At 42.1% G+C, this 16,593-nt stretch overlaps 1 protein-coding gene across 1 annotated transcript in view; it reads right to left on the reverse strand.

The window, feature by feature from the left end:
- The window catches only part of GLP1R (glucagon like peptide 1 receptor), a 676,904-nt gene that overhangs the window by 137,574 nt on the left and 522,737 nt on the right, over window positions 1-16,593 (reverse strand). The window contains exon 6 of the mRNA XM_069607308.1: window positions 2,525-2,594. Within this exon, the coding sequence (XP_069463409.1) occupies window positions 2,525-2,594 (70 nt within the window). The remainder of the gene's footprint in view (window positions 1-2,524; window positions 2,595-16,593) is intronic.

Consider the following 16,593-nt stretch of genomic DNA (forward strand, 5'->3'; position numbering starts at 1 on the left):
GTTTTTTTTATCATGCAGTCTGTATTTGTTAGTCTGAATTAGCATGCTCAAAACTTTAATTGTGTGTTAAGTGTTTTTAACAGCCACTGGTTAGGGGGGTGCCCTTTGCCACTGATTATCACAAGACTGCCAGCCAGCAGGGAGCTGAAACAATAAATGCCCACTGAAATATATAAATCCTTCTTTGTGGCTGATGCAGAGGAAGTGGTGTTAAAGGCAACAAGGTGAAAACCCTTATTCATAGCCCGAGGTAAGTGACAACGCGAAGGACTCTAGCAAACGCAGTTTGTAAGGCAAGCACTGAAAAGCGAACATTTTAAACCAATACCTATTACTTTTTTTTTTAAGCCAAATGCTATTTTGTCTTGCGCACTTTCCTTTAAGGGGAAGGGAATTTTAACTACATTTGTATATTTCACTGAGAATTGGGAGTTCTTCAAGCCTTACATTTTTTTTACATAACCATATCGCTGTCAAACCAGGTCAAAATCAGTCTGTGATTGATGTATATCTTTGAGCTATTGTTGCAATAGGGTGGAATTCGAAGTTAACCTCTCAAACCTCGGCATATGTTATTTTTGCTGCTGGTCATGAGAGCTATTACACTATGTATGTACGCAATGAAACAATATGAAATAATATGTGTATGTTTACACTGGAAAAAAACGGTTCAATCACAATTTATTGAAGGTGGCTCAAAGCAAAACAATAATGAACACAGATTCTGCAAATCTTTGAAAACACTGGAAAAACACCACCAGAAGTAAAAGAAAATAAACCTTAAAACAGGAAACACTAATTGTATTGTAGTTGACATTTATATAGCGCCTTTTGCCATTATTTTAGTTTCAATGCGCTAGTGGTGGAAACACGGTCGGGGGACCGAAGTCCAAATTATGGGAACCATGGAGTTGGTTTAGACTGCTTGTGCATTTGGCCATGATAAGGCTTAGCGGGACTGGCCGGGTGCTGGTACAAAGCAAGCCAGGAGGTCAGGCATGTGAATGGGTGCTGAGGGAGGTCAGAAGAAAGCGTGAGTGCAAGAGACTCGTTATGAGTCCAGCTGGCCCAAATTTGTCATAGGTCTTCACTGCATACTGATGGCAGAGGTGTTGAGGTGTACCTTGGTATAAGTAGGCGGACAAATTGTGTGAGCAGCGAGACCAAATTTGTCGTAGTCATTGCTGTATTCTGATGTGTGCAGCTGGTGCACACCAAAGTGGTGCATTTATACGAACTTGGAGACCCTGATGGTGATTTGTTGTATATTCACCTATTAGACCAGGTCGTGTCATCCTCTGTCGATTCTTGCGGCTGTGACAACTGCTTAGCAGAACAGGCCAGCTTTCACAAATGACCACTAGTACAGCGCCGGCTATACTGATAAACCCTTTCAGGTGCAGCGCATGGTGAATCATTGCAAATAGTGGGCACACACTAAACCTTCACATACCATGAGTGGCCAACCATAACAGTTCATCCAAGCGTGATGCCCAGCCACCCCTCACGTCCTTTCAGTGCGATTCAGGGCAATTCCCTGATTTTGTTCAGGTACAATACATGAATAACCCCCACCTGCCCTTCAGGCGAGAGACATGGCCATGGCACACAATTCCTCCAAGGGCAATGCAGTGCCTAACACCACAATCTATCCAAGTGTAGCAGGACTGTGGTTCCATCGCAGCATCTTTGATTGCAATTTGCTTGTTTTCCTTATACATAGCAGGTGCAGTGACTATTCAATCTTCTGAGAAGGAGCCGGCTATCTTATTGATGCCTTTCAGGTGGTAGGGCTGTCATTAGACTTAGTTGGTGTGGACTGAGGCTTGGGAAGAAGATAGGTTGCGTTGCCTGGCTACTGTGCTTTGACAGTATTGTTAAAGTTATATTGTAAATAACTAAATAAATAAATAAAATGAAGGAAATAAAGCAAATACGTGCTCTGTATTCATACCCTGAACTAAAACAGCTTTTCTACCCCTCTCTCTTACTATGCCCTGTGAGTAACTGATTCATGCTATACTCAATGAGGTGGAAGTTGTATATGGTGAACGCTATATGTGTCTGTAAAGAAAATCCTATTTGTATATAGTGCTTCAGTTCAAACTCCACCCGCTTCCTTGTGTAAAATAATCACCATAAACTGGGCAATTCAATCGTACTCCAATTTTCTACAGAAAGGATAAAGGGGACTGATAACCCTGATGGCATTCAAACTGAGGCCTACAGGCATGCAGCGTGGTATAAAAATTTAAATAAATAAATATGCAAACTAAAGGATGGCTCCATGCCTGAACCCATACCTTAACTTGCTGAGCTACCCGCCCAGCTCTAATAAGCACACTTGCTCTTAAATATATGGACTTCTTATAAAATACACATTTTCTGTGGCACAGAGGTCGCGAGCTATGAATAAGTTAACTTTAATCCATTTTGTTCCGCGGTGCTCATTAAAGTCCTGAGCAGCTGCACTGCCTCAGAGGTGATAATTAGACATCCCGTGTTCGCTTGTGTGATAACTCACCCCAATCGCTATTAAAATGGGGAGCCGGATGATGAGCCAGTAATTCATGTTGTGGTTTCGGGTCCAGCATCTGGAATGGAAAGAGAGACAAGACTTGGTTAGACACTGAGGCACGTGCGCGAGAGCGCGCAGATCACGTGCACATAACGCAGAGCTCAGCTGCATTTATAACTCGGCGCTTTTGAGGCAAAGAGCGCGTTATGCTGCACAGAGAACAGCAAAGAGCATGTGCTCCTCGGGTGCAGTAAATGTTTGGCAGTGACTGGTGCCACGTGCTACTCTAATGTACGCTGCTCGGAAAGCTTTTCTTGGTTATTATAGATCTGTTGTGTTGCTCTTGTTGATGTATTTTCACAATACTGTTAGCGCGGGCTTCCTTTGGGGCATAGGTTGGCATTATTTAGAGACACCCCATTGGTCAGTAACAAGTCTGGGTTTGTGTACGACGCGATTAGAATTCAATTTTCAGTTTATTTTAACGCTAATAAAAGGCCTTTATTGAAGAAATAAACAATAGATCAAAGCTTCATTAAATGGGATAATAAATCAAGCTTTTAAATGAACACCCAAAACATACATTCCAAATCGACATGAATCTCTTATTTGAACCCGGGGAAGGGCGCTCGGGTGTCTGGAACAGCGGGTGAGAATACTTATTCTACATTTGAAATGAGAAATTATACATTTGCAATCAGCGAACCAGTATTATTCTCCCTCTTTAAACCTTTTATAACAAGAATATGAAAAACGGAGGGCGTCGATGAGGAATGGAAGAAAGGAACTGGAAAAAGAGTGGGTCAAGTGAAATTATGTTCAGCGCCCCGCCAAGGAACATGGCACACTTTCCTCAGTTCTCACGCTGATCCTCTCTCAGTGTGACACCATTTCACCACACATGCCCTCGTGCTGCTTATTCCCTTAAAATGCCCGCCATGCTTCTGTGCGGGTTTTTCACAGGCCCAAGGCCTGTTGGCCATGTTGGTCTGTTCCGCCCCGAGTGGGGGGTCTATAATCTCTTTATGATCATCGCGCCCCAGGAAATGTCTTGCATACAAAGTGTCAGCTCTGGACTGCACAATACGCGAAGAATTATCTCCACAGCGTCCAGCATATTCCATTGGATCGGTCAATGGCAGCCCTCTTCAGCGGACGTGCAGGTGAGCAAGTGTGAAGTCTATGGCCAATTTCTATATCACCAGTTTCTTACCAAATAACTTACATGGTCTGAGGTAACCAGCCATTTTGTGACATTTTTAACACTAACCAATAGCGGCCCATTTCCGGATTAGAGATAACAATGCAACATACCTCAAACGAATACTCCTCAAATGAATAACAGATAATAATCAGATCAGGATGAGTCTCAGGTATTAACCGTTCACACTCCACCAAGGCTTACTCATAAACGACAGTGCCAATGCAACACAACTTTGTGTAATATGCTACACAATTAGGGGCTAAACTTCAAAAGAGAGTGTACACTGCAGAAGGACATGTTCAACACTTTTATATCCATAAGTATTGCACAGCCAATTAGAGCTACTAAAAAGATTTCAAATAACATAAATACAAAATCAAGGTTCACAAACTCTGTCAAACTGTGCATCACGAAAAGAGGAAAGTGCCTGGGGGGCGCGACAATGAATGCTGCACCAAAATAATTCTTCAGGAGCAAATAAATGTTAGTATTATTCTAATTATATGTTTTTATAGAGTGAACTCTGGAGCAACATCGCTATACAGGTCATAGAGAAAAACGTGGGTAGAGAGATTTTAACAAGTCATCAAGTAGACATTGGTAATGTTGACCACTGTACAATATATGGATTAGGGTTTACACAAGCCAGAATTTAGGTTACATTGGGGTGTTGTTGGAAGAACTAGATCTTAAATTCTTTCCTAAACTGAAGGAAATGTAGAATAAATCTGGTTTACCACCAGGAGGGAATTTCAGAGGACCAGAGAGTAGAATGAGAAGGACTGTTTCTGTATGTGGGCCAGTCTAGTTTCCCATCTGGTGTTGATGGTCTTACTGGGAGATGACCTTGTGCCATCCAGGGTTTTTAATTTATCCGTCAGGTAGGCCGGTGTACTGCAGGTGAGGCATGACGTTTTGAAGCAGATCATAGCTGGGGTGTGGAAATAGTGTAACTTGTGCGGGTTGGGGATGATGTTGTCCGACTTCCTAGAGCCGGTGACGAGGCAAGCTGCAGCATGGTGGCACACTTTGAGGGGGCCAGGTGAGCAGCCGGGATCCATAGGAGGAGGGTGTTACTCCTGTTGATATACATGATCACAAGGGCATCCACCACCGTCCGGACGTCTTGTGGCAGCAGAAAGAGCCTGATATTCCGGATAAGCAAGATCTGATTGCAAGCCATTTGTTTTTTTTTTTGCAATGTTTTGTTGGAAAGATAGATTTCTATCCACAATGGAGCGTCACCATTTTGCTGAGTGGATGAATTGATAAATGAACTCATCGTGGTGTATTTCACTTACCCATTTTAGAAGTGGTTGCTGTTTGGAGGGGTGGCCCAGGAGTATGAATTTGGTTTTATTGGGTTTAAGCTTTACGTAGGCACTTGTCATCCGTGTTTGAATGGCAGCAAGGCGTGAGATAAATCCTGTGGGCCCTTGACCATTAGGTACAACTGTGTATCTTCTGTGCACTGGTGTGTTGCGATGTTGGGGTTATCTAGGAGTGATTCGTCTTCTGTGATGGACAGGCCTGCCACAGTCAAATGGCGAGAAAAGATTTGGAAGATCCCTTTGGCATTAGTTAATACCACATCAGAGATCAGGTGCATGCAGGACAATATACACATAATTGTTCATCACTTGATGGGCAGTTTTCTTGAGATACTAAGAGCTTGGAGATGCTTGATGCAGCCTGAAGGTGCACAGCATACAGTGAGCAGAGTAATGGGAATAACCATATCCAGATGAGCGGGGGTACAGGGAAAGGGTGGGTGTGTTCATATACATACATGTGTGGGAGTAGCCTGGCAGTCTGAGTGACACCATTGGTTTCTCGGGTTGTGGGAGAGTGTTTTAGTGAGAGGAAGTATTGATGGGTGGAACATGGATGCAAGGGAGACTGAGAAGGAGATGTGTCCTTTCTATTTCAGTGTAAGTATACACAAGCATTATGGTACCACACCACGCTCCCTGCAGCCGCGTACAGTAATCACACAAGGATGCGCAGAGATTAAACAGGGCATGCTGTGCGGATTACTGTATCAGTTATCTAAAGGTGGTAGAAGAGTAAGGCATGTCAAGAGCCTGGTCACCAAGGACATCTGTCTTCAGAACAGGAAGTCAGCTAGCATAAAGCATCAGTAATCGTAGACGAGTCAGAAACAATCCTAGCGGGTGGAGGAATTGGGGGAAAGGGATAGGCCTCTTCTGCAATCTTGCCCTATGTCCAAATGTACAGCGGCATGCCCTGAGTGTGTAAACCAGTGATGAAGACTTTCTTGGTAGCAAAGCACCAAATCTATATACAGCGCATGTGCTTCTAAATGCTGCTCTAAGCAGGTCATGGACAAAGCTAGCCCGCAAATGTTTCATGTGTGGACTCTGGTGTGACGGGAAAACAGTCGGTGTACACTCTTCCGGACACCTGCCCTGATGTACAAGATGGGCCTGTAGCATTCAGACATGTGATGCAAGCACAGGGAGCATGGCCAAGTCAGAGTGGGCGTGATCAATTGCATGGTCCCTCAGCCCATCATTTTGTAAGACCCCATCTGGCAACAATGTCTGTATGCTCATTTCTAGATGCTGCATCGCACAATTCAGAAACACAATAACATGCCTATACTCTCTTGGCACTGGAGGTTTCTGTTATAGTCAATGTCCAACCTATGACCATAGATGCCACCAGTCAGAGGTCCTTAGTTTGTTGTCTTTGCTTTGTCACGCCGTGTGGGACAGGTATGCCCAGACGTGGGTCCCATACCGGCTGGGCCCAGAGACCTACTCCTCATTGAGAAGCTACTCCTCAATGAGGATGCCCAATGAGGCTGAAACATGTCTGGAGATGAGTGTGGTCTCGTGCAGAAGGGATGTGACTTAGTAGTTTGGGCTGGATTGCCCCCTTGGGGGTTGGACCAAACCTGATTTGCATATGGTCCTTCCCCTTTCTGTAATGGCTTGACAGGTGAAGGTCGATGGTCTGGAGGGTTGCCCAGAGCAATTGTCTGAGGTCTAAGATTAATTCTAAAATTGCAACCTCCACACCAGGGTTTTGGCGTTAGCGGTGTCGCATCAGAGATTGGTCGTGTGTTCCCTCAAGTTACACTGGTAAAATCATCAACAGCTCAGGTAATATGTCTGTAGGCTACTCTGGCAGAGAGTGGTGCAACTTATCCTGCATTATTCATTTGCCAGTTCATAACTTCTGTTACTTGGCAGTTTTCATGCATGTACGTTTTTTAAAGAATATCAATGCCAAGCAGTTGGATATGCCACATCACCAACAAGCAAAAGCAATATCAGGACCTAGCAAAGCACACTATTAAGTAAACAGTAATTGATGGCTTTCAAGGTCCTGAAAGTGAATGGCTTCAAAACAAACCTACTGAAGATTAATCCTCCCACCAACCATAGTCCTGTACTACCTAGCGCACTGTATCCCCCCAGCCCCACATCCAAGGCATACCGATCACCCTCAATTCCAAGTGACAACCGATGATCAGAATGGCATCTCATGAGTACATTTGACATTTCCTGCACATCAACACTGCACTGTGCAGACATAGACAGATGGACAGCAACAGGGGGATCCTCCATGCCTGCGATATTCACCCTCATCCTGGTCACAAAACTCAAACCTCTGATACTCATGCAGTTCATGAGGCTGCACCCATGATGGCAACTCGAGAAAGAGCACAGGGAGTCCGTCGTTGAATCTACTCTGCCCACCCTTCGGACACAAAGGAACTTTTCAACTCCACTTCTATATTCACAAATGAATACACAAAAAAAGCCTGAAATCATCCCAAAGAAGTCTAAACCACATTACCACATACACTGTCAATCCAAAGGATGCATATACCTTGCAGTCCAAGGATGCCATCTACGGAAGCACTGCTTGACAGTCACATCAAAACTATGCTTGTATCTCCAATCCATTCAGTCAGTAGGAAGTGCCTGGAGATGATTTTTGTATTGTTGCCGTAATAGAAATAGGACTTGCAGTTGATACATTCCAAAATGTCTGCATGGTTTTATACTTTTCTGAGGTAGCTGACATAGATATATATATGTATGCATGGGATTTATAAAGCACAAATCTGGCAGGAAGGCAAGTGGTGCTGCACACAGGGAGCACACGTAGTGTGTGGGGGCAGCAGAGGTAGGGGTACTGGCTCCAAGGGGTGAGGAGCTCTAGAGGGGGAGAAGTAGTGCTGTGTGGAGCGATCAGTGATTGGTGAGGTGTTCTTTGAAATGGACGGTCTTCAGATTCTTCCTGAAGTGTAGGATTGAGGGGGGAGGGGGCATTCTTATCTTTGTTGGCAGCATGTCCCAGAGACAGGGGGCGTAGCAGGAAAATACATATTTCCTAGTTTTTTCACACTCCCTCTCGCAGTTCTTTGTTTCCACTTTCACTATGTGGCTTTTGGTGAGGCGTTGGTCTCCAAAGATGGTGAGTTTCTCAGCCAGGTAGAGTGATGCCTGCACCTACCATCATAATGTGCTTTGCATAGCCTTGCCCGTTATGTAATGGCTGGTAAATGTCCACACCCTCTTTCTGTCACATGGCCATCTTAGCGTATACACTGCTGGCGTCACAACTCCTCTTCTCTCCATGGTTGTTGTGATCTTATCGCCAGGTAGTACCATAGTGCGCTACAGATTCTGATTCCGTGCCAACACAGAAGCTAAAAAAGTTGGCTTTGCATTGCTTGTCTCAACTAGGTACCTAAGGGTTCATTGTACTTGTAAGGATATTTGGCGTGTTACAGTACACAGTACAGCAAGACTGCACAAGTAGCACAATTTTTTTTGCAGCACCACCACCACAAGGGTGCGGTGCATTGCTATATGGGTTAGCAGATTAACAAGGAAAGACAGACTATTCAGTAAAAAACGATTTTAACATATAAGATGCAAATCTATTTTTACAGTTAAAAGCACACGTGTTCATTTAAAAATGCACACTATTTTTCACCTGAAATGCCTATATTGCTAGAGACACATTTGAAAATTAACAGCTAACCTATTAACCATTAACCTGACTAATAAAACCTTATTTTAATATAACCCACTAATAAAATGTGTTCTCTACTGCAGAATTAGGCATACTCTGAAAACCATTTAAATAAGTGTGCAGATTTTTCTCTTCTCTTCTCTGCCTGATTCTCCGTGTTTTTGTGCACAATAACTGCAGGAAGGAGGAAGTCAGATTTGCAACAATTGCAAATGTATAAGCGAAGCTATTGTTGAAGAGTAGGAGGATGAGAGATGATGGATTTCATTGGGACACGTCATAAAGAGGGCTGAGAGGAAAGTTTGAGTGGGCAGTATCAGGGAAAAAGACAGGCAGACATCTTTCTGCGCTACTGGGGAGAAGACCTGGCTGTGGGGTCCTGACTGAATGCAAATTCCGGTGTCCTGCTGCAGTCGAGACTGGGGAGAGCTGAAAGAAAAACCTTTCCACTGGCTGAGGCATTCCTATCTGAAAAAGCTGAGAATTCCAGGCAATGACCCCGGCTTGAGAAGGCAAGCGTTCCTTTTTGCTGGAGTTAATCCAAGAGAGCCACATTCACAAAGAGAACAACTGAAGAACACTCAGATAAGGTAATTACCTAAGCGTGGGAGCCGGGTGTGTGCACGAAATTATGCAGTCAGTGTAGGATTCCTGTGCGTGTCTTAATCAAATACCAATGTTGCAATTTGAGTTTTGTTCTCCGCCACGCTCTTAACAGTGTGACATAGAAAATGCTTTTACTGTACCATTTTATTTATTTCTGTAAAGAATGAGATCATGTCTAAGTGCAACTTTTATAATACAGAAAATATTTGAAAACAGACGGGTGGTTTATTTTCTATTTACCATTACAATGCCAATGATGTGGGGAGATTTTTAAACAGTGCAATGGTCATTTTAAGACAGATGTGTGTATGTCAGAATCAGTATGAATAATTGTGAGTGACTGTAGTATAACTTGTTGGAGGTACATGAGCCAACAGGAAGAGAGACTCTCTGAACATAACTCCCTACCGTATATAAGGTAGTGGAAATTACCACAAAACTACCACATATAGCTCTCTGTCGTAAATAAGTCAGTGAGTTTGCCCATGGTGGCGCACCAACACTATCACTGGAAAATGTGGTATCTCTAGAATGCAGGTCTGAGGTCTCTCTAGTGATCACACGAAAAATCTAAGCGAAGATAAGGGATTCTGGACATTGGGGCCACAAATAAAACAAGGGAATTATGCTCACCAAAATACCACCAACCACGTATACCAAATATGCAGGTCTGGGTGCTGAAATAATGCATGTCCATTGTATTATTGTTGCACATGGCCAAATCTGAATACAAAGAGTGATTATTGCTAAGTTATTTTTCGGCGGTAATAAAATACCGTCAGGCCCCAAATCTCCACAAAATACCCTACATATTTATGGTGCGTTGCAGGCCGGGAAAGTGATCATAGAGTACCTACTGGGCGTGGCAAGCGTGTCTCACACTGCCATTTGCACATTAAAGGGAACCCATTTTATAATAGCAGTGTACCACTAAAAACGAATTTCAGAATGTCACAAAGGGAAACCACATTCTCAGATCTAGTGCAATATTTAGAGGCAAAGTTATTTGCACATGGGAATTGGTCTTCGAACAGTACCTTAGAATGGAGTAACCGCATTCAGGGTGAGGTGCAGAAAGAAAAACTAGACAATATTTTTGCAGAAGGCAGCACAATTCAGGTCTGCCTTACAAGATTATTGAATGCAGCCGATAAAAGTGCAGAGAAAGACTGTTTAATACGGCTATGCGGCAAAATATGGTTTATTTTAAACAAGTCCCTGCGAATGCAAGAGAATGATACTCAGCTAATTAACAGGTTAAAGACTGAATTAGATGGGGCAAGTAAAAATCAGGAAATGTTGAGAGCAGAATTGGATGTATGCCAAAAAGACATGCAATTAAAATGCAGAGACTTTGATACTCAGTTATCCAAAAGCAAGAAACAATTTGAAGATAGTGAGCAAGAATTGACACACTTAAAAGCCTTAGTGGATCACATTAGGCAGGATAAAGATGAGATTGTTTCAGAAATGCAGATTTTACAAAAAGAACATTGCGAAAAAGAAGGTGATCTCCAGGGTGTAGAACAAGAAATGATTAAAATGATTCAAGAAAGAGACAAAAGAAATAAAGAGTTCAATGAATGCCAAATGCAAATGTGTGACATGCAGGAGGCGATTAATAAAATGAGCGATGAAAATAATTATTTACAGAATGAAGCAACCAGACTCCTTAAAAAGTGTAAGGACTTAGAACAGCAAATGTGCATTCCCAGGTCCCAGGAGAGGCGGCAGGGTACCACATTCAATGGAGTGGAGGTGAATTCTAGCTCTGCCCAAAGAGCTAGTGCCCCAGTGACAGGGCCGGTGACTGAACTTGGTTGCAGCGCCCTTGGGGGATTTGATACTCCCATTGGGGGCAGTCACCAATCTCATACACCTGAAAACAGGATTGACTCACAAAATAGTGCAATTCCATGCATTGCAACAAGTAGCCCCATAAAAATAATGAAATCCATTAAAGCCCTGATCAAACCATTTAAAAAGGGAGGTGAATGCTGCATTGAGGATCACTTAGAAGCGGTGCATGACATTTTTAAAGCACTCCAGATACCTAAGGAACAGTACAGACAATATTTTCATTTAACTTTAGATGCCCCGACGGCCAGCATCATAAGGGGATTAAATGAACAGCAGAATATGACATGGCTGGAGTTTGAAAAAGAAATTAGGCGTCATTTTTCTCCTTTTCAGTCATTGCAGGAGGCAAAGAAAGTCGCGTACACTATTACTGCTGGACCTAATACATCACCTCGCCAATTTTTACAAGACTTAAAAAGAGCATTCTCTCGCTTTGATGTATCTTTTGACTCAAATTCCAATGAGTTTAAAACCGCATACTTCTATGGGCTACAGAAAGACATCATATCCCAATTGGTCCGTGAATTTGACCGTGATAAGTCCCTTGAATGGATTGTACATCAAAGCACCAAGCTATATGAGGTACTCTATTGTCAGGGTAGAGAAAGTGATAAAATGAAAGATACTAGGCCTAAATCTAAAGAACCCTCAGCCACAGTAATGGAAATCAGGTCAGCCAAAATGTCCCTTGAGTCTGCTCAAAGCCAAGGTAAAAATAATGTGACACCTGAACAAAGGGGTAATCAACAAAGATCGCCATTTCCTGTACCAATGTTCCAATCACATGATCCTAGTAATAGAGAGAGCTACATCAGCCCTAGATATTTAGGAGATAGACCCCGGGTAAGATACCGGTCTGATATGGCAGGTATGAACAATAACCAGAGACAAAATCAAGATCAAAGAAACGATGGTCCCTACCAGTCATTGGGGACACAGAGTAGGTTTGATCCCAACACCATGATATATGGTAATCAGGATAGGCCCCGATATGTGGATCGATTTACTGATAATGGAAATCAACATAGGGGCCAGTACCCACAATCTGAGAGACAGGACATGAGGCAAAACGTGAACTACAGTCCACGCCAGTACAATGATTCCCCACCAGGGGACTATAATCAAAGGATGGGTGCAACCCGCTCCCCTCCACAAATGAATCAAGAGTTCAGAAACCATCCCAACCGGTATCAATCACCTGAGAGGTATCAGAATAGATCCAATCAGGGGGAAAACAACCAATATCGACCTAGGCCACAGAAAGAGGATCCTAGAGAGGTGGAAAGGTTCCAATGCCTTGAGGCCCAAGTGAAAATGTTAGCTGAGCAAATAGGAAAGCTCTATACAGCGCAAAAACAACCTTCCAAAGAGGGGGCTGATGGCCATAGCAATGACCGGGGGGCTTCCGAAAAGTGACTAAGTACTCATGATAACTGCAGTGCCAAAATGACAGATTGCTCTGATATAACTTTGCATAACGACTCTGAGATGACTAATGGATTAAAAATGAAAGTACCAGTAAATGAAATTGTGATGGAAAGTGTAAATACTTCTAAAAAAGAGGTACGGTTTAACTTAGAGCTAAATAAAACAGTAAAGTTTTGCACAAATGAAAAAGAAACATTAGGAATTCCAAAAGAACAAAGGGACAGATTTAAGAAAAATGACTCATGCATGGGGAATACCAGTGAACAGGGAGTAAGTGGGGATGCCATAGCTCCTTCCATGGGCAAGCAAAACAATGACCAAACACAGACAGAAAAAGGAAATACTCACAAGGAGGGTACAAGTCTATCACCTGAAAAATTCTTTGAGCCACATATTTTTGAAGAGGCTGAAAGGGCTGGTATTACACTAAATGATCACAAATGCACAGAATTAAAAAATGACAAATTGCTGAATGATGTTGTTACACATGTTCAGTTGGAAGGTTGTAATGTGGTCTCTGATGTTACCCAGATGGATGGGCGAACGGTGGCCACACTCCAAAAAAAAACCTCTGAACATGGAGAAATGAATAAAATATCTCGCACAGAAATGGGTAAAAAGGAGGGAAAAATGTCTTTTCATTTACCAATGTGCTTAGCCAAAAGTGAAAAAGACCTGAGAAAGGTGAGCCCTGAAATCAGTAAGAATTCACATTTCTTATGTGTATTAGAGGAAGTTGAGGACAGATATTATGCACCCATCACTGTAGAAGAAAAATGCCACACCTTCGCTATGATTGACACTGGCGCACAGGCCACAATTATGTCCAAGGAGCTGGTAAAGAGTATCAATGAAGGGAGGCCTCCACAGAGTCAGATCACAGCGAAGGCAAATCAAGGCCCAGTGCATAACTTTAATGGGGAGGAGGTGCCCATCATAGGTGTAACTGAGGTTGACATAAAAATAGGAAAGCACAGAATGAAACAAGAGGTATTGATCACATCTATTTGTGAAATTCCATTTCTGATGGGGACAGATTGCCTGAAAAGATTGTCTCCTCTCATAGATGGGGTGAATGGAGTGCTGTGGTCCTTAACCAAAAAACCATTGAGGCCTAAGAAACTAAAATCACAAAACAGCAATATAAAAGAATGTCACACCGTTGCCAAAACAAATGATGCTGTGGAGGTATATCTCCAGAATAGCTGCATACCTAGTGTCACTGTTATATTAATGTGTCAAGACAAAGATCAGAGCGACAATGAAAAACTACCTGTACAAATCTACTTGGACCCAAGGAAAGATTGGCAGACTGCTATAGATGAGCACACATTACGTTTTTACTTAAAAGAGAATACATGCAAACAGAATATTGTTCCTAAAACAGATTCAGAGAAACACATTACCACTCTGGCAGAGATACACATAGAAGATGAGCAACCATGGGTTCACGTTGGTATAAATGATTATCTTAAAACAATAAAAGCCACTTTAGCGCTTGAACATGAAAGGAGTTTCATTAATGAGAAATTGTTGCAAAAAATTATGGAGAGGGAAGAAATCCCGAAATTTAGGATTAAAAATCAATATGTTTCTGGGTTGGACAGTCCAGACTTTGAAAACCGAATTACAGGCAGATGCATGCTTAAAATTAGCATTGGGCAGAAAACAATTTACCATAATGTATGGATAGTGAGTGGAGCACAAAATGAATTTTACATGGGCAATGACATCATGCACAGAATGTGTATGGTGTTAGATTTCCTTAATCAAAAAATATGGTCACGCCTAGGTGGGCCGGCACCTGAATTTGAAGACAAAAGAAGGGCTTATCATTGTGCACAACTGGTTCCTTATGCCATCGAATTACAAATAAGGAAAGATACTATTATTCCTGCATTTACAAAACAGTTTGCAATAACACTGAAATGCAAAAATGGGCAGCAGATGAAAGGCTCTGATGCATTTGTATGCCTGAATGAATCCATAAAACAGCAAGGCCTGGATTATGAATACATTCCATTGGTAGACATTGGTGAGGGATCTGTAAAAATCATGGTAAATAATAAAGGTTGTCAGGATATTCATTTAGAGGAAAACTCCCCATTAGGAATGGCCATACAAAAATCACATTATACGGCAGATTTAAATAACATGGTGATTGGGAATATTCCTGAAAAATATGTAGATGCCAAGGGCGAGTTGCCAGAACACCTGGACTCTCAGCCCAAAGGAATATTTAAAATTCATTCTATGTATCCTTATGATTCAAATGAGACAGTGTGCTGCCATCAAGAGGATTGCATAATATTTAATTTAAATGAAAATGAAACAGGAAATCAGCCCATTGAAGTGGAAGCTGATATGCCAAAATATTTGAAAGTGGCAGCTCTACAAAAAGACACAGCCACACAGTTAGAGGAAAGCGCTGAGATTCCTTTACCAGAAGAGTTTCCAGAATTTTCCAGAATGGTAGAAGAGCAGATCTCCTTAGCGGATGCATGTGACAGCGATGAGGATCGACGCAATCTGAGGGAAATATTTATGGAATTTAAGGATGTATTTGCAAAAGATGCTTATGATTGTGGTTTAACTGATTTACATGTGGCCACACTACCAGAAGGTTGTAGCAGAAATCCAGTGTTTGTACGCCAGTATAGACTACCGCTGGCATGTTTAGAATCATTGGCAGAGATTATTAAAAATTTGGAATCACGGGGAATAATTAGGCCCATTCATAGCACATCCAATACGCCTATTTTAGGTGTGTTAAAGCCAAATGGTCAATGGCGGCTGTGTGCAGACTTAAGAGAGTTAAATAAAAGAGTACCAGTATCTAGATGGCCACTACCATTCATTGATCAGGGCCTAGCTCAGATACATGGTTCAAATGTATTTACCACGTTAGATCTCACATCTGGATATTGGTGTGTGCCATTGGCAGAGGAGATACAACACCTATTTTCCTTTACATTTGACAGGACTCAATATGCCTGGCTTAGAGCTCCGTTCGGGTACATCAATAGTGGGAGTGAATTTGGCGTGTTTTTGAGAAAGGCCATGCCAGATGCAGCGGAAAGAGGAACAATAGTTTATGTGGATGATGTCTTGATAAAAAATGAAAACCTTAAAAGCCATTTTGATGAAATAAGACATGTGCTTGGCCAATTGCAGAAAGCAGGCGCCAAAGTATCTTTGCAAAAAGCACAATGGTGCAAGAAAAAAGTGAACTTTCTAGGGCATGAAGTGACTGAACATGGGCTAAATCCACAAAGGAAGAAAATAGAGGCCATACAAAGATTAAAAGATCCTAAAAATGTGAAAGGAGTAAAAAGTTTATTAGGGATGACAGGCTATAACAGAAAGTTCATTGAGAATTATGCAGAAATCACTCAACCATTGACTAAACTGCTTAAACTAAATACTCCCTGGAGATGGGAAAGAGAGCAGTCTGATGCAGTGGCTAGATTGAAGGAATGTCTTGTAAAGGCACCATGTTTAGCATACCCCATAAAGGACAGGGATTTCTTTATAGAAATAGGCTTTTCTGAACATTGTATGTCAGCAGTGTTATCACAAAAACACGATTTGAATCACAAAACCATTGCATATGCAAGTAAGGCATTTTCCCAAGTTGAAATGAAATTTAATGAATGCGAAAAGGCCCTATTAACCACTGTGTGGGCGCTACAACATTTCCGCCCCATTGTTCAGGGAGAAAAGGTGATTATTGAAACAAATCATCAACCTTTGCAATTTTTAGAGAGTAAAAGAATTAGATCAGGCAATCGAGCGCAATCCAGAATCACTTCATGGACGCTGGCATTACAAGGTTTTCCCGTAGAAGTAAGATATGGACAAAATAAAAAGAGCCCAATTGCTCAAGGGTTAGCTGACTTACATGACTGTGCAGCTGAACAAATAACAAATGAAATGGATGTGGAAGCTAGTTTACAGGGAT

This window comes from Ambystoma mexicanum, chromosome 4q (genome assembly GCF_040938575.1).
Source record: "Ambystoma mexicanum isolate Mex_15411 chromosome 4q, UKY_AmexF1_1, whole genome shotgun sequence".
Taxonomy (NCBI): Eukaryota; Metazoa; Chordata; class Amphibia; order Caudata; family Ambystomatidae; genus Ambystoma; species Ambystoma mexicanum.